Source organism: Osmerus eperlanus, chromosome 15, assembly GCF_963692335.1.
Source record: "Osmerus eperlanus chromosome 15, fOsmEpe2.1, whole genome shotgun sequence".
NCBI lineage: Eukaryota > Metazoa > Chordata > Actinopteri > Osmeriformes > Osmeridae > Osmerus > Osmerus eperlanus.
Genome location: NC_085032.1, coordinates 7,019,743 through 7,038,392, shown reverse-complemented (window position 1 = coordinate 7,038,392; position 18,650 = coordinate 7,019,743). Strand labels below are relative to the sequence as shown.

At 46.7% G+C, this 18,650-nt stretch overlaps 2 protein-coding genes across 2 annotated transcripts; one reads left to right on the top strand and one right to left on the bottom strand.

Annotated features, from left to right (window-relative positions):
- Positions 1-386: 386 nt before the first annotated feature.
- On the bottom strand, positions 387-13,286 carry sh3kbp1 (SH3-domain kinase binding protein 1). The gene is made up of 19 exons (XM_062479586.1): positions 12,853-13,286; positions 10,534-10,691; positions 8,150-8,264; positions 7,551-7,657; positions 7,145-7,295; positions 6,931-7,016; positions 6,755-6,844; positions 4,880-4,949; positions 4,660-4,754; positions 4,248-4,349; positions 4,022-4,073; positions 3,726-3,797; positions 2,938-3,088; positions 2,707-2,777; positions 2,290-2,396; positions 1,936-2,181; positions 1,453-1,697; positions 1,295-1,358; positions 387-1,186 (listed from the first exon to the last, which is right to left on the bottom strand). The coding sequence occupies exons 1-19, from the start codon at positions 12,854-12,856 to the stop codon at positions 1,148-1,150; spliced, it is 2,025 nt and encodes a 674-aa protein (XP_062335570.1). The 5' UTR covers positions 12,857-13,286; the 3' UTR covers positions 387-1,147.
- Positions 13,287-14,933: 1,647 nt separating this feature from the next.
- On the top strand, positions 14,934-18,254 carry eif1axb (eukaryotic translation initiation factor 1A X-linked b). The gene is made up of 7 exons (XM_062479848.1): positions 14,934-15,106; positions 15,959-16,042; positions 16,238-16,341; positions 16,514-16,564; positions 16,860-16,941; positions 17,171-17,262; positions 17,482-18,254. The coding sequence occupies exons 1-7, from the start codon at positions 15,091-15,093 to the stop codon at positions 17,485-17,487; spliced, it is 435 nt and encodes a 144-aa protein (XP_062335832.1). The 5' UTR covers positions 14,934-15,090; the 3' UTR covers positions 17,488-18,254.
- The last annotated feature ends 396 nt before the right edge of the window (positions 18,255-18,650 follow it).

Genomic DNA, 18,650 nt, shown 5'->3' with positions numbered 1-18,650 from the left:
CAAATCCTTGCAGGCCCTATGCAGCAAGCTTAAGTCAGTATGTGCTGTCCCATCTGCTACACAATCTCATATACCCATTCATGCATACACACAAACACACACACCCACAATGATTGTGTTTGTGTGGGTGTGTGTGGTGCTTCAGCACTGAGATGCTCTTAGGAGACAAAGTCACTAATAGACAACCAATTAGTTAAACCAACAGAGTAAAGAGCAATGAAACGGAACACACACACACGCGTACACACACACGCGTACACACATGGAAAACACACGTTCAATATAATTAGCTGTCCACACACAATTCACTCTGGTGGCTTACCTTTTGTGTGTCAGTGCATATCTATGTGTGTGTGCGCCTCATATCTCACAAAAATAATTACAGATTGATCTTTAGGCAGTGTTTTTTTTTATTAAAATATGCACACAGACATATAATTGTATCTTTAGAACAAAGAAATATAAAAGTATATATATCGCTATCCTGGAAAAAAAGGATGAATTCAGAAAAACCAGTGGGTGGTTTTCTCTGTCATTTAAAAGAAAGAAAGAGAAAGAAAGAGAAAGAAAGAGAGTCCAAAACAGGAAGGCCACAGTGAGGGGTTGCCATGGGGACCGTGTAAGAAGGGGAGAATGGTCACGGACGTGCGCATGCACACGCATACTCTCTCTCACACACACGCGTGCGCGCGCACACACACACACAGAGAACTAAAAGGTGAAGGCCACAGAGTGGACAGACCTGCACAGAGTTGAACCAGCTGAAAGTTCTGGTTGCTCTTCACACATTTATGGTCATGAGATTAAACAACAGTACCAGTGACATTGCCCGGGCAACCACAACCCTGCGTCATAGTCCTGTAGCCATGGCAACAGTCAGCACCTGCCCAGGTGAGTACCAGTTGCGCTGTGAAATCCGATCGGATAGCCGTAAACAAACAAACAAGCCTCTTGAACAGAACACATAATTGTAAAAAAGTGAGGGGGGAATAATTGTTTGCATTTTGACTCTATTGGTGCTTTGTTGTTGTTGTTGCTATGGTTGTCTCCTGTTGGCACAAACTTGATTGGCTGAGCCTGGGCCTCTAGATGATGTGAAACTCCCAACTCCAGCATAGTGATGTCATCATCTTGCGCCAACGGGGATTCATTTGGCTAGGCTCTTCTTAATGTGCTCTACCTCCACCTGAAACAACAAAGCACACTGCTTAAACAAGGTCACAACGACGTGTGTGTGGCAGAGAGTGAGAATTAGTGTGTGTGTGTGTGTGAGTATGTGTGTGTGTGTTTCTACCTGTAAAGAAATGCGAATTCTCTTCTCCTCTTCCAGCTCAGAGGCTAGCTGCTTCATCTCTTTCCTGAAAACCACAACATTGTAAATACACATTGCAGAACACTACAGCATGTTTCTGAAATGGTAAAGGGTTCTGTTGGCAGAGGACACACACACACCTGTGTTGGCTCTTCAGCAGTTCAACAGAGGCTCTCAGCTCTTTGAGCTGGCCTCGTAGCTCATCCAGGGAGGGAGAAGATAGGTGCCTGGCGTCCGGGGAGGGGCTTACAGGGGAAGGGGAGGAGCTTACAGAGGAAGGGGAGTGGCTTCGGGTGGAAGGGGAGGTGGGGCGGTGAGAAGGGTTGCCGGAGGGAGGAGGGAGGACCGCTGGCTTGCTGGGAAGAGCTGACTTGACGTCTGGTACCTGACGGCACACACACACACACACACACACACACACGTCTTAGTGGATGAACATCTGTAGAGCAGGAACTTGTTCCTCTAGGTCTATGGTAGGACTATAATATTGTGTCAGTCAACAAGCTGCCAGGTTCTCACAGAGCTGGCGGACACACACACACACACACACACTGGATGAACATGTGTTTGGTGGGAGCTTGCGCTCCTAGCCCCAACGTTGAGTTTGCTAGGAGGGTTCTTACAGAGATGGTGGGGATTCCTTTCCTTCTGGAGACATCGGTAGGCCTGGGGGATGGAGAGTCCTTCTCCTCCTTCCCCCTCTCCTTCTCTTTCTTCTCCTCCTTCCCCTTCTCTTTCTTCTCCTCCTTCCCCTTCTCTTTCTTCTCCTCCTTCCCTTTCTCTTTCTCTTTCTTCTCCTCCTTCCCCCTCTCTTTCCGCTCCGCCTCGCCGACAGAGGGCTCTGCCGCTTCCAGGCTGGAAAGAGATGTCTGAAATAAAGAGATAGAGAGAGACAGAAAGAGAAGGGAAAGAGGTGAAGGGAAAGAAAGCGAGTGTTTGGAATGTGTGCGTGTTTGCGTGTGCGTGTGTGTACTCACTGTGCTGAAGATCTGTGAGCGAGGACGACGGTCTGTGATTCGTGGCCTCATTGCTGTCGGGTGGTTCAGTTTCTCTGTGGATGAAACTACCGCATCCAGGTCCACATCTCCACACACACACACACACACACACACAAATACACACACCTTAACACCTCGACCTGGGAAAAATAAGTATTTAAGGCCAGAGTACACACCACAACCACACACAGATAGTATAATGCCAACAGACTAACATTCAGGTGAATCTGATGTATATTTAGAGAAGAGAGGGCAAGGAAGATCAGAGGGAGAAGTGAGCTAATGTCTGATTGGCTGAATGCCAAACCACACAGACTTTTCTAACATCTGAGCTGAGGACTGTCCTGTCACAAACACTGACACTGATTGGACCCTGACCCTGTCATTCAAACTCACCAATGTCATGTGACTTGTCAGAGGTGGATTCTGGTATCGAAGCCCCGCCCTCAGATTTAGAGCTTTCACACCTGAACAGGTAAACCGTAGATATTAGTGTTTGTGTATATCTGTTTACATCTGTGTGTGTGTATGAGTACGAGAGTGTGTGTGCGCATTTGTGCGTGTACTAACTGTAGGGTCGGTCTCTCTGGTCTGTGTGTGTGTGTGTTTGTGTGTGTGTGTACTAACTGTAGGGTAGGAGGTCTCTCTGGTCTGTCGGGGCGTCGTGGGGGCATAGAGGAGGAGGAGGAGGCGGAGCCTGTCTTTGGAGGGAGGGGTTTCTTAGGAGGGACAGATGGGAGGGCGGGCTTAGGGATGTCTCCAACCTTCACTTCCTCACCTACACACACACACACACACATATGGACACACAAACACATGGGCGCACGCACACATGAATACACACACACATACGCAAACACAAGAGCACACAGTAAAAGGGTACACCTAAAAAGAGATCTCTAAACACACACACACACACCAATAGGAGGGAAGCCATGAAGCAGAAGAGACCAGAGCAGGTCTTGCCAGGCTAATAGAGGAGAGGCAGACAGGCTGAGAGGAGCTGAGCTGAGGAGGGCTGTGGAGGCTCAGGGAGGGGTCAGACAGGTCAGAGACCAGGGTCCATAGGCGCAACAGACTGCAGCAGATAGCAGCACAGTCATGCTGGTGGCGTTGGAGGAAGTGGAAGGGGTTAGGTGAGCAGAGGTCCAGGAGGAAGTGGAAGGGGTTGGGTGAGCAGAGGTCCAGGAGGAAGTGGAAGGGGTTAGGTGAGCAGAGGTCCAGGAGGAAGTGGAAGGGGTTAGGTGAGCAGAGGTCCAGGAGGAAGTGGAAGGGGTTAGGTGAGCAGAGGTCCAGGAGGAAGTACTAGATGGTTCAAGTGGCTGCAGGAAGAAAGACCCAGCAGAAGCGCCAAAGGAGGCCAAAGTGGGCTGAAGTGGGCCAAGGAGAGTCTCAGTGAGTCCGGCTGTGTGTACCTCGGTCTGGTTCTCTTTGGGGGAGGTGTTCCGGTCGCTCAGGTGGAACCTTCTTGGCCTCCGCCCTTTTCTCTACCGAGGTCAGAGGTCAAACCGGGGTTCAGGTGGCATGGTGACATCATCACGGACACAAACCCCTCTGTCTGTCAGATCCTGCATCTCTCCTTCTGCCCACTCTCCCCCTCTCTCCTAACTACCTAACCCTGACCCTCTTACACCAGTTAGCCGCAGAAGAGTAGAGGGGCAGAGGGGGGAGAGAAGGCGGGGGGGAGAGGGGGAGACGAGAGAGGGATTACCTGTGGCGAGTTTGCTGGAGGGAGCACTGGGGGGAGGCGGTTTCTTTGGTCTCTGCAAACGAACACACGCAGACACACGCAGACGCACACACCCCGACACGTAACTCATCAGATATGGAAGGACGGGCGTTGATATCAGGTGTGGTTCCAGGTGGTCGCTGACCTGCTAGCAAATCACTTCTAACTGTCCATAACAGATGACTGTGTCTGTGTTTGTGTGTCTCACCTCTTTCTCTACTTCAGGAATCAGCAGCTTGACAAAGTTATCAGGAAACACTCCCTGCCTCCCTCCTATCTCTCCCATCCACCAGCCTGCATCCGCACACTCCTACACCACAGAGAGACAGGGTCACACACAGCACACACACTCCTACACCACAGAGAGACAGGGTCACACACAGCACACACACTCCTACACCACAGAGAGACAGGGTCACACACAGCACACACACTCCTACACCACAGAGAGACAGGGTCACACACAGCACACACACTCCTACACCACAGAGAGACAGGGTCACACACAGCACACACACTCTTACAACACAGAGAGACAGGGTTATACCCACACACAGAACACACACATACATGAGCACAGGCACTCACACACAGACATACATCCAAACAAGCAAACTAACCCTGTTGATGATGGTGACGATCTCTCCCTCCTTGATAGTGAGCTCATCTTCGTTTTGTCCTTCGTACGGGAAGATGACCTTACACAGCTCTCGTGCTGGAAACCAATCAGAATACAGCAAGTCAAAACGCAGACAGATATAGGAAGTAACAACCAGGAAATCTGACAACCAGATAGTTCAATGATGATGTGCTGTTTGATGGCAATCCTCTCCCTCTCACCTTTGACCTTGCTGTCTGGGTCTGCCTTCATGGTTTCCGGGGCAACGCTGGCCGTTTTTCCAGCGTGAGCCTAAGGAGTTTGACACATCATGTACACATCAAGTCTGACGCATCATGTCCTCTTTCAACACACTGTGACACAGTCATCGAGTGTGTGTGTGTATTGGTGTGTGTGAGTGTGTATGTGCGAGTTGGTGGTGTTAAAGAAGCTGTTGTTTCATCTTGGAGTGGATCCCCACGTTGTGTTTGTGCAACCAGGGTGGCTCCTCCACAGGAAACACACACATACACACACACACACCGTCTCAGATACACACACGCAAACACAAATAAATACACACACACACACAGGGACAGAGCCCGGTCTGTCCCAAACACACACTGCTCTGTTCACTAAAGAAAACCACACCTCTCCCTTCCTCTTCTCTCTCCATTTCCTTCTGCCCGCCCCCTTACTCCCTCCTTCCATCCCTCCATCTCTCTCTCTCTTCCTGTCTCTCTCTCTCTCTCTCTTGGTCGCTCCCTCTGTCTCTCCCTCTCTCTTTTTCTGTCTTTCTCCATCTGTGTGTGTGTGTGTGTGTGTGTGTGTCTCTCTCTCTGTAATGAGAGCCATGTGGACACAGGGAAGAGAAGGCATCGTTAGCTGAACGTCAGAGCAGCAACATCACGGAGACCGCTGGATCCTGCCATACGCCTCAAGGGGCTGCTGCTTCTCAACCCCCCCCAGTCCACTAACCCTAACCCTTACACCCCAACCCCGTTCCAGCCACAGATAACCTCCTCATGACAGTCGAGCCAGGGCTCTGGACCCAGCACAGCACACTGCATTTCAGACTCAGACGCTTTCAACAGGGTCAGTGTAATGTGACCTGGCGCAAAGTTGTCCTGGTCTATTCTGCTGTGTCATTCAGCCCCTGAGGAAAGACTTCCTGGTGTCTCATTAGACACCAAAGACTACACTTCCCATAAACCCTCATTACAGCCCTCCACACAGCAGGATAGGCTGCCAAACATCCTTCAACACAGAGCAACACGCACAAACCTCACACACAAACACACGATACACACACATACGCGTTATACCGCACAGTAATTTACTGTGTATAAAGAGACTCACAGATGTCAACACACCAACCAAAACTTCACAATCCCCCTTTTCATAATCCTCCATCTCATAAAACTTAAATCCCCCCTTTAGATAACTTCTCATAAGCAGACCACGTAAACATTAGAGACAGACGGAGAGAGAGGGGGAAGCTGAGATCACACAAAAGAGAACTTAGAAGGAGAAAATCCAAGAGCAAGCAAATGAACCAAGACAGAGGAGGGAGAAACGGAGAGAGAAAACACCAAGAGGATCTGTACCTATCTTTCTTTCGAGCTTCCTCTCTTCCTCTCTTTATCACTTTGTGTGGTTCCAGTCAGACACAGGCGCACACAGCCTCTCTACTTGAGCTCAGTCAGCAGGAGTGTGAATGTGTAAACGTTGGTGAAAAACCTTGCTGCCTCCCTCCCCCTCCCTCACTACTTCTCTCAATCCTGAACACCCCTCCCTCCCTCCCACTCCCCCTCCAAAGACTTCTCCCACTTCTGTTTTACTGTTCACAAGCCAGCGGGAAGTATATGTGTGTGTGTGAGGAACTTCCTCTGTTGTAAAACTGAAACACAGGAAGGGGAGGAGCCGAAGGTTTGACTTCCTTCCCGACATTTGTCAGTTGTCATAGTAATAGGACACTTGCGCACGTACATCCACCACACAATCGTCTGACAGGGTGTTTGAGCAAGTGTGTGTGTGTATGTGTGTGTGCATGCGTGTGTGAGTCTCTGTGTGTGTGTATGTCTAAATGTGTGTGTAAGTATGTGTGTGTGTCTCACCTTATCCACATCTGTGTCTATTTCCATAGAGCGAGGTCTCAATTTGATTGGCTGGTCCTTGAAGATGTCTCCAAAGCCAAAACCCCGCACCTGTTGGTTATCATTCCATGTTAGCCAGACAATCACACAGATGAAATATGTGTTTTGATGTGTGTGTGTCACAGACACAGATCTACCTTCTTGGGCTGGATCTCTCCAGACCCACTATCCGAGCGACTGTCCCCTCCATCACTTTCACTGCCCAGACTGTCCTTCCCCACACCTACACACACACACACACACACACACACAGGTAAATACACACACACACACACACAGGTAAACACACACATGTTAGGAACTAACGTTGAATAGGAACGCTATGCCTGGATCGGATTGGCCGAGACTCACTGGTTCGACAGCTTTGAAGCTCCTCCTGTGAAGTGGGCGTGTCCAGGGAAGGGGGCGTGTCTTCAGGGTCCGTCTGAAGTTCTTTGGTGAAGTTGGAGGGAAACATGCCGGTCTTTCCATTTAGAGACCCCTCCCACCAGCCCTCCTCCACCTACACACAAACACACACACATACATACAGGCACACACACATACAGGCAGGCACATTCAGGCAGACACACACACACACACACAGGCAGACACACACACACAGGCAGACACACACACACACACAGGCACACACACACACACACAGGCAGACACACACACACACATTCACACAGTCATAGAATAGGAAGGACATTAAAACTGAGTAATTTCCCAAACATTACCTCTCTCACACTCACCAACTTAACCTCTGACGTACCTCTCCAATGACCTCTATGACATCTCCTATCTTTAGCTCCAACTCATCCTCGTTCTGTGGAAAATAGCTGAATGCTGCTTTACACCTCCTCTTACGAATCTGCTCTCCTGTAACACACACAGAAGTACACACATATATAAACACACAAACACACGCAAACATTTTACAATAATTATCCCTAATCATGTTCTATGCAGATTATACTACATACTGTATCGCTGTATCGAGTTGGAGTGTAAACCTACAGGAGGGTATCTCACCAGGAGCAGGGTTGAAGTGTAAACCTACAGGAGGGTATCTCTCCAGGAGCAGGGTTGGAGACAGCCAGGTCTGTCTGTCATACCTGATTTGTCCACCAGGTGTCTCTCCTCCTTCATTCTAACACTGATTAGCTCTGTGTGTGTGGTAGTCTTCAGTGAGAAAAACTTGACCCAAATCCGATCTCACGCTAATCGGATCTTTGTTTGAGCTGGGAGCTTGTAACCTGCCTAAAGTGCCTGTTTAGGGGTGTGTGTAGGTTTTGGGGTGTGAAATACAAGAACAATACAAGTGTGTGCTTGTATTTGTGTGTATGTGTGTGTGTGTGTGTGTGTGTGTACCTTTCCTAGCTGGCCGTATGGAGGGCTCTGTCACAGGACTGGCACTGCCGTTGGACAGGTCAGATCTGAGAGGAGCCGTTTGTCCCACCTCCCTCTTCATCTCCCTCTTTATCTCCTAGAGAGAGAGAGAGAGAGAGAGAGAGAGAGAGAGAGAGAGAGAGAGGAGGGGGGGAGAGAAAGAGAGAGAGAGTGAGTGAGAGAGAATGTTCATTTGTTGCACACTCATCCTTTTACTGAATCCCCAACACACACATAGTACTCCCCTACAGCTCAGTCCCTCAGTTGAAAAGACTGCACCTGTATGATGGGCACCTACACACCATATGCTACTGCTGTCATGGTGACATATCACATATCAGTAACCCCAGTGACTATCCAACACACGGACAGTGTGATCTAATGTCCCCACGGTCTTTCCACTTGAATCACAAGACAAAATGGTTTCAATGTCAGTATGTGTGTGTGTGTGTGTGTGTGTGTGTGTGTGTGTGTGTGTATGTGTGCTTCTGTAAGCATGCATGCATATGATATAGACTAAGCTCAAGTATATTAGCAACGCTAATTGTACAGTTTGCCTCTTTACATCAGAAAACGCCTACTGCTGATTTGCCTATTGAACGCATCACTACATTTCACAGGGGTAGAATGTATGCTTAAAAATAGAATGTACACACAAACACACACACACACACACACCACCGACCAAGAATGGACCGTAGACCAGATCCAACTGTGTATCTCACAGTTTTAAAAGGATTGGTCACAATGCTGTTTTCATAAGCCCTTCCCTGCAGGTAACAGAGCCCACTGAAGCAAAGATGCAGAGGCACACACACAAGAATAAAAACATCAGAAATACATATAAGTGGCACCAGACACAGCACTGTGTGTGTGTGTGTGTGTGTTATGTGTTTGTGTGTGCTTGTGTGTTTGTGTGTGCGTGTGCGTGTGCGTGTGCGTGGGTGTGGGTGTGTGTGGGTGGGTGTGATTGCGTGTGGGCGGGCATGCAGTTTACTGCGTCCGTTTGCCATTTAACACCAAGCTGTTGCAATGTCATCCTCTTATTGATGAATTGTGCCGATAAAGTTTCCCTTCAGTGGAAATTCTCTGCTGACAACTGTCCACCTTCGTCCAGCCACTGTTCCAGTTCCTGCTGAAGCGGATTTGGCCCTGATGGCTCACCGGTAAGGCTCAGGCCTTATTGCAAGGACCCCAGACTGATTCTGGCCAGGGTCATTTCCAGCATGTCCTCCTCTCCTTCTTCTCTCTCTCTCCCTCTCTCTAATTATGTCACTATCTCTCAATAAAGCAGAAATATATATATATATATATATATATATATAATAAAGATAGTTTGGAACTCTTTCTAGGCAACTGGAACAGTACATGAAGCACACACCAGCTGGTTCTCCAACAGGCCTGCTCATGTTACAGATTTATAACCATGTGTACACAGCGAGCAGCCACTGGTGTATAAACCCGTGGGCTTTGTTTATGGAGGACACTACCATAAAAAGCAGTTTCATAGTATGTATGAGGAACTTTCTTTTCTGACAAAGTATTTGGTTGAATCTGGGGACAGCCGGGTTCTTCTGGAACAAAAGTGAAGCTTCCTGATGTGAGCTTCCGTGAGGGGAGGGGGTTCTCGGGAAAAGGAAACTAAAGTTTGACACGACAGGAGGGAGAAGATGTGATTTATTCGTTCTGAACAGGAAGCACCTGCAGAACGCAGGCTTCAGGGATTCTACACGTGAGACTGTGTGTGTAACAGTCTGAGGTTGAGGCTGCATACAAATACTGTAACCACACTGACGTGAAACATTTTGTAGGTATCTCTAACCCTCTTTTGCCTTGCATAAATGGCTACATTCCTGTCACACAATTATAAATGTGATGGTTATCTGTGAAAAACCACATACCCTCAAAAGTGACAGAGCAGTTACCAAGGCTACACCCTGTTCTTAACACTGTGTGTGTGTGTGTGTGTGTGTCAACTGACTATCAACACGCAAACGCACAACATAGTGTGCACATAAACACATCTTTCACAGAACCAAGGGGTGAGTCACTATGGGCCCATGTCAGTACTGTAACATCAGGGTCCTGCTAATATCAGCATACAGTTCTAAGAAACGCACAAAGTGTGTTCTCATCCTGTTTGCCTTGTCATTCTTACTTCCTCTTCTGGTAAAGGAAGTGGACATTTCCCTCTCCACAACACACATCACACATGCACGCCCACACACGCACATACAAACACAAATAAGAGATCATAGTCCCTGTGTAATTCAGGGCTGTTACATTTTTGGGGGTGTAAACCTCAAGCCTTGAGTACGCATTGCATGTGGCCAATGAGAGAGAAGTGTGTGTTGGTTGTGGCTCACCCTTACGAAGTTGTCAGGGAAAAGGCCCCTGCGTCCATCCAGCTCTCCTTCCCACCATCCTCCGTCATCCCTCCTCACGTTCACTATGATGTCACCTACAGTCAGGCTCAACTCATCGTCTTGCTGAGCCTCATAATCAAACTCAACTATGGCTTCCACTACAGAGAGAGAGAAAGAGACACAGGAAGAGACAGACAGAAAGAGAGACACACAGAGAGAGAGAGAGAGAGAGAGAGAGAGAGAGAGAGAGACAGGAAGAGACAGACAGAAAGAGAAGACACAGAGAGAGAAAAAGAGAGAGAGAGAGAGAGAGAGAGAGGAAGAGACAGACAGAAAGAGAGACACAGAGAGAGAGAGACAGAAAGAGAGGTAGAGGGGGGGAGATAGGGGTTAGATTTCAACAGTGAATAATCAACAGTATCCGTTGAGTGATAAAATGCTTGTGCGTGTGCGCGTGTGTGAGCATGTGTGGGTGTGAGTGAGGGTGTCTGTGCGTGTGTGTTTGCGTGCGTGCACGGATGTGCACACGTACGTGTGAGAGGGAGGGAAGGAGAGATTGGATCCCCATCGTACTCCAAACTCCCCCTCACACACTCCCTCTCTGTCTGTCTCGCACACCACACCATGTGACAGCTCATGCAGCTCCTAATTCTAGCAAAAATGTACTGAATGTGTCCTGCCCCATACCTTTCTTAACCATCACACACACACACAGCAGAGCAATCCATGTCCTTAATGTGTGGGCGGTTACGTAACCATGGAAACTGCAGCATTGGGGGGGAAATGAGTCAGACCCCTAGTCAACCCCTAAACAAAGGCACACACACACATAACACAGCGAGACACACACACACCCATCCGAGCGGGTCACACACTGTCCCATCACAGACAACCCTGCTCTATTTGGGCTCCAGTCTGGCATCCCGGGCACTAAGACTGACAAACTAACCGCAAGTCATCCATATTCAACAGAGGCTTTCGCCTAACATGTGGCCAAGTCCACGCGAGGCTCTGTGGGATGTTCAACTCTGGCCGGAGGCCCAGGTAGGGGAGAAGACATCCAGCACTCACTGCCATGTCCCCCGTGTTGGTTCTTGGTGTAAGGTGAGCCAGGAGACAAATAGACAGAGGAAGTTACAATGGAACAGGAAGTTGACCTTTGGCTTTAGCGACACAGCCTACACCAGACACCGCAGAACAGCTAATACAGAAGAGCACGCTTGTAGCACGGCTGCAAACCAGTTAACTGAGGATGGCAATACAGTGATTTACTAAAGGAGGTTTTGCTCTGCAGAAATGAGTTTCGTAGCTCAGCTTTTAGAGTGTGGGTGCCTGTATGTGTGTCTCAGTCCCAGACAGATAAACAGGCAGACAGCCGCAGAGATGTGTGTGTGTGTGTTTGTGTGAAATGCTAAAAAATGAACTACAGAAAAGAGGCCTGTTTCAAAGCTGGCAGACAGAACACACACACTGGAGTTACTGACAAAGTATCTGCACTGACCTGACCTTTGTCTCAACAGCTGTGGTACGTTTAGCAAACCAGAAAACACACAAACACATCTTCTTTCTCATTCTCTCTCTCCCTCTCTTAGTCTCACACACACACACACATATAAACATTAGATACTATACACAGAAACACAAATCTATCTTCGAACGTCTGTCATGTTGACATTTTGTGGAATACATTTGGTCTCTGTTTGGTTTTGACAGTTCTGGTTTAGATTTAGTTTAAGGAGGCCTAATGTTAGACCCAGCTGTGGGCAGCGTGTGAAGCAGGGACACACAAAACAAGTCCTCCAAATGGTTTTGCTTTGATTGCATAACACAAGTGACAAAAAAGGACACTTTAGATAGGCTACACCTCATCATTTCCTGAATGAGTTTCTCGTTCTCCCCTTACTCACACATTCCGTGTTTGAGGGCCGCCGAGGAGATGGCGATGATGAGGCAGATAACGGTTCACAAGACCGATATTGTGCGTGCTACATTCTCTTGAAGCAACAAAGACGGAAATGGAGAGAACGAGAGACGTGTCAACATCTGTAACTCATCAATGTGACTGGCTGCGGTCGGTCGGTCGGTCGAGGATTGTGAAGATCATCTGATATCATCCACTGCAACACACCCACGCATCATTCTTATAAGATGGACATGTAAACTGTTGTAGGCCTGATTGTTGAAGACCTTTCCAACACGCTGCTACCTGGTCAGCGTTGGTGAGTCAGGAAGCTGAAACAGCGCATCTGGACGTTTCGATGCGCAAAGTAAGCGCCCGGTGTATTTTCGAATTCTCAGAGTTAAAACGTCACATCTTACCCATTTATGCCCCTCGGCGCAGCGTCAGTTCTCCAGAAGACGTGGTATAACGCGAAAGGCAGGACTCCGGTGGTTATTTAGGGGGTTTAAAACCGGACCGAACCCCAGCTGCCTGCAAGAGAGATCCGCTACAGCCCTTCAGCGGGAGGGGCTCGCGATGTAACCATATTCCTTCCGTTTTTTCCCCCGGTGACAGTAGAGAAGAGGCAGAGCGAATTGCCAGAAAACGGAAAAGCGCTGATGCCCTGAAAGCTCTACGCTCCTCTCTCTCTCGCTCGCTCGCTGACTCCCTCCCTCTATGTTGTATGACCTGCGCATCTCTCCTACACTATAAATCTCGCGAGAAACTGTGCAACTTCATAGAAGCCTCTTTTCACTACTTTTCTGTTAGGTCAATAAACATGATGGTCCTGTCCACTACCAGCATTAGGCTAATATTGTAAGCCCTTTTGTTCATAACGAGACTGAGCAGAAAGGTGGGTGCAGACCCGCAGTCTATCCTCTACCGCCCTCCACTGGAGAGGGGCTGAATAGTATCCAGCTCCCCTTCAAATGTGTGTGTAAATGGTGGTGTGAGATGGTGTGGAGTGTGTTTGGTGGGGGACAGACATGGTAAGCTGATGTTAAGCTTCGGGGTTTTGTTGTCCCTGCGGGCCAGTGAGCCCCCACACCGCAGAGAATGTGCTGGGGACAGCAGAAAGGCAGGAGAGGGGAATGAAGAGAGAGATGGAAGAGGGAGGAAGTATTGGGTGGTACACACGTCCATAAGGAGTCAGGTGGCTGAGCGGTTAGAGAATCGGGCTAGTAATCAGAAGGTCGCTGGTTCGATTCCCGGTCGTGTAAAATGACGTTGTGTCCTTGGGCAAGGCACTTCACCCTACTTGCCTCGGGGGGAATGTCCCTGTACTTACTGTAAGTCGCTCTGGATAAGAGCGTCTGATAAATGACGAAATGTAAATGTCCAGTAGGTGGAGGGTAGCTGAAAGCTGACAGGGCTGGATGCTCATGTCACCCCTGCAGCAAGCACAGGACGTCGCACTGGACAAAATACATTAAAAGAATTGCATGTTAGCATTTCAAAAGCCAACCATTTCAGATATTCAAGTCTCGGTAGAAAAATACAATAATGAAAATACATGGCTGCTATTAAAGATAATTCATTTTACAATAAATTGATTAAATCAACAATGATTTTCCTTGGTTGTGATTATTATTATAGTCTCCGACAAACCAACTACGCAAACTTTGCACTATGACGTTGACGTCATCAAAATGTTATTTGCTTGCTCTAAATAATTTTAACCAGTAGGTGCCAGTAAACCGTTTTGATTTGAGACTCAGTGACCATACGTCCGCATTTTTCAACCGAAACTCGACGCCTAGTCAAGGAATAGAAGTTTTTGCAGTATTCCAAACTCCCAAATTGTTCTTGTTGCACCCAAAAACATCCTTACCTCTCTTTCCCCTCGTTCCCGCTTGATACGTTCATGAGGAAGAAATGGATACAGGCGATCAGAAGGGAAGAAGGGCCGTATTTTACCATTAGAAAAGTCAGCTCTTATGCAGTAGACGTATATGAAAGGGCGAATAAACGCCAATCTGATCCCTCTTTGCTCGGTGAAGGTAGCGCTATGCCTGTCAAGTTAGATTTTACCTCAGAGCTCCTTGTAGGGGGCATAGCCTACTGGGAGTGGGATTCGTTCAGCAGTGAAGTTGTTTAGCACAAGATAACTTTTCTGTGGTGTTCTTCACAGGTGCACTGGATGAGGCTCTGGATTACATCCAAGACTTAGAAAGCTTTAATGCACCTGAAAGTTTCGTTTTGTGATTTTGGTTTTATACGGCGACAGACTTCAGATCACAATAAAATCCACAAATGCAAATGTGCTTTGCCATCTGTTGTTTTATTGAAAAACAAAGGGGTTGAATACATTGCGACTACACAAAAAAAAAACAGAATTGACAAGGAATGAAAACAAATTACAAGTCCTCAGACCAAATAGATGTAAAAAACCTCCGTACCATCAAGCCTACTGTTTGGAAAATCAGTGTCTCAATAAAGCACCACAGTCTTGAACATTCTGACGTACGCATGCGTAAACCGGTCCACCAGCGGTAAATTGTCTTTCGTAGTCCAGAGTCATCGAACAGTTCTTATTTCTCAAAGTTGTTGACATAAGAGTAAACGTTATCACATCGACAACACGGAAATAAAGGAATATCTAAGCTGCGAAGAATATGCCCAAAAATAAAGGTAAGCCCTTGAAACGACGTTTTATTTGCTCGGTGCTCCCGCCGACTCGTACACGCAGAGGAAAACGTGCCACACGGGTTGAGAGAGACTAGCTAGAGCTAGCTAGATAACGTTACGTCGATAAGTTAGCATTGCTAGCTAGCCAGCACGGGCAGCAAATTCTTCCAACTGTGATTATAGCCAGCCATCTGATTTATTAACCACACTGTGTGTTTTGTTGGGATCAGTGTACTTTAACTACTTAAAATAAACAAATAAAATTACGGTACCTTCACCATCAGCGGATCAGACGGCTCAGGCCGACTGCGCACTTTCGCTGTTCTATTACTGTTACAACTGGCTATTTAGCACCTAGCTAAAATGGCTTGCTAACTCCCTCATCGAGACAATGGCTAATTCTGCACACACATTGTTGGTATTCATTTGCTGTAACGTAACGAAAATGGCTGTGCTAGTCTATCCAGGATAAATAGTGACTGTATTGCGGGAAATCACATTTCCGTTAAATTATGTCCTCTTTAAAGTGTTACATAGACTCAAACCGTTTCATGTTAGTTTACTTGATGGCGAGCTAGTTGCAACTAGCCAGCTAACTAAGCCATGCTAACTAGCCCATCCCTTCTCAGTTCACATGGGTTTCTGCTATTCTATCTTGTAGCGATAGTACGAGTTCTTGTAACTTGTGATATTTCGTGTGAGAATTGAGGGGGGGGGGGGGGGGGGGGGTTGTATATTTCTTTCTCATGTTCAGCTGTCAAGTTAACTCATTGCAATTACCGAATATTCTGCCACCCTAGGTAATTGTAATTTTAGAGTTAAATGATAAGTCACGGACTGTCCCTCAATCCTCAGGTAAGGGAGGAAAAAATCGTCGACGTGGAAAGAATGAGAATGAGTCGGAGAAGAGAGAGTTGGTGTTTAAAGAGGATGGGCAGGGTGAGTATCAATATAATATAATGCTGCATTTTGTACTCCATACATGATCAAGTTTTCTATAAATGACACAACCTATACACATGTTGCCCTGTTATGCTACCCCATTACTGTAATAGATAACAAGGGGAGGATTCTATCCTGCTTAGATCACAGTAGTGAATAGCTAATCTACAAATTTCTCTTTCTGGGGTACAGAATATGCTCAGGTGATAAAAATGCTAGGAAATGGACGGTTGGAGGCCATGTGCTTTGATGGAGTCAAGCGCCTCTGCCACATTCGAGGAAAACTCAGGAAAAAGGTAAGAATACCCTATTCCACCACGCACACGACTGAACAGGGAAAACCCTGACTCAACATTTTCTCAAAGGGTTGTTGGCCTCCATAGTCAGAAAGCACGATAGGTCCTGTATGTAAGTATGTGATGCGTTTGGAACAATGTGGTTTTTTTTTTGCGTCCCTATTTCTTGTAGGTGTGGATTAACACGTCGGACATCATTCTAGTGGGATTGAGAGACTATCAGGTGGGTTTCATCCCGGATTACAGCATTAATTCATCATATTAGTGTTTGTAGTACTACTTTCAGGTGGTTAATGGGTACAGCTCAGTGGTTGGGCATTTGACTGCTCATTGCAGGTTCAAATCCCCCTGTATGTTGCTTTGGATAGAAGCATCAGACAAATGAACACTGTTCCTATTTCCAACATGAGAACGTTAATTTGGATGCATCAGTGTTGAGTTCCAGCAACTGTAAAATTATGTAATTGTTGTACTCCTTCCTCAAACTAACCTGCCCTCCTATTCTCCCCTCACTCCAGGACAACAAAGCTGACGTCATCCTAAAGTACAATGCAGATGAAGCCCGCAGTCTGAAGGCCTATGGAGAGCTTCCGGAACACGGTGCGTTACTGTACCTCAAACATGTTGATTTGGTGGTCTTGATCGGTGGTCCTCAGGGCCCACTGTCCTGTATGTTTGGTATATTTCCCTGCTCCAACACGCCTGATTCAAATGAATGGGTTGTTATCAAGCTCAGAATATGCTGTCAATTACTGTATAAGTTAACTTTCTGTACGTTTTTTTTATTATCTTTTGTTTTAACTTATCCCTGTTATTTCCCCTTTTATAGCCAAAATCAACGAGACAGACACCTTTGGTCCCGGGGATGATGACGAGATTCAGTTTGATGACATTGGCGATGATGATGAGGACATTGATGATGTAAGTGTTCTCTGAGTCCTATAATGCATTGTTGCTATGGTCATTAGTCAGACATGTCAGACAGTGCAGTCCTTGTCCAGTTCACTTGTTCTACAAAAGATTCTACTATACTTTTATTCAGTAGGGGTTCATCTGATGCACTGAATTTGAGTAGTAGTAACGCAGTGCTTGTAACCATTCAGTAGACCAAGTGGTTTTTAAACCTTCACTCTCCTACAGATCTAAGAACCGGCTCCCAGAGGAAAAGGCGAGGATTTTCCCTCCAGAGAATCGACACAGGACCTCCACAGCCACACAAGGACTCTGTCGCCTCCCCCCCTTTTGCCTACAAAACAACACGATTTCATGGAGGTCGAACCCTCACATGTTCTCACTGACGCCGTGACTGCAGCATCTCTCTACCGATTTATTTGCGTTATCTTTTTAAATGTATTTATATCAATTTCATGCCAAGTGGAATTTAGTTAAAAGTACAGAATCTCTGGATTCGCAATAAAAAGATAAACCATTTTATGTTTGGTCTGGCAGTCTGTATCATTGTAGTTCATTGGTATTAATACTCTTTATATAGTTTAGATAGACAGAATGAAAATGTTTATTGATTATGGGACGACAAATATCCCTGAAGATGCCAATGTATCTTTTGGAATGTTTCTTTTGTTACTACATCATATTCCAATTACAGCATTGCAGTTAGATGAAGTGCTTTATTTTGTTCTTTTGAATCAACCAATGGCCAAATGAAGGCCCCCTCCAGCCCTCTTTAAAATCAGTTTTTTTTTTTTTTTTTCCCAAATGTGTTTGTCTGTTTTTATGTAACGTTTCAGCTAACTGCTTGTGAGACTAGTCTTGTCCTAGGGGCTGCGCCGTCTCCCTTCTGTTTTCTGGAGTCACCGTGAATGCTTGTGTTTCTTTCACACTTTTAATGTACAATGATGTCTGAAGGCTGAGTTTAGGGATTCCCAATAAAGAATTTATCTCCATGAATTTGACTTTTTGACTGGACGCTTTTGTGCCTGGCGAATGTGAATGCGATCGCACTGTCACTAGGTTGTGCACTTGAGTCTTTGTTATTTTAACATGCGCTTCGGTTAACTATGAATTAAACCATGAGCCTTTGTACACAAACGAAATGTAAGCGTAAAAGAACGCGATGTTTCAAATAAGAACTATGTAATGGCCTGTTTACTGTATGTGCAAAAGAGTATGTGACTGCATGTGTGATATCTAGGGAAAAATTGACCAGTCATGCACGCACTTTCACATCCTTGCAAATAATGATGTCATATTACCCTGGGGCTGCATTGATGGCACGTGCGCTCCTCGGGCACCCAGACAGTCACCAAAAATAGCTCCGATGTCCTGCGCATCTGGATGTAAACATTAAA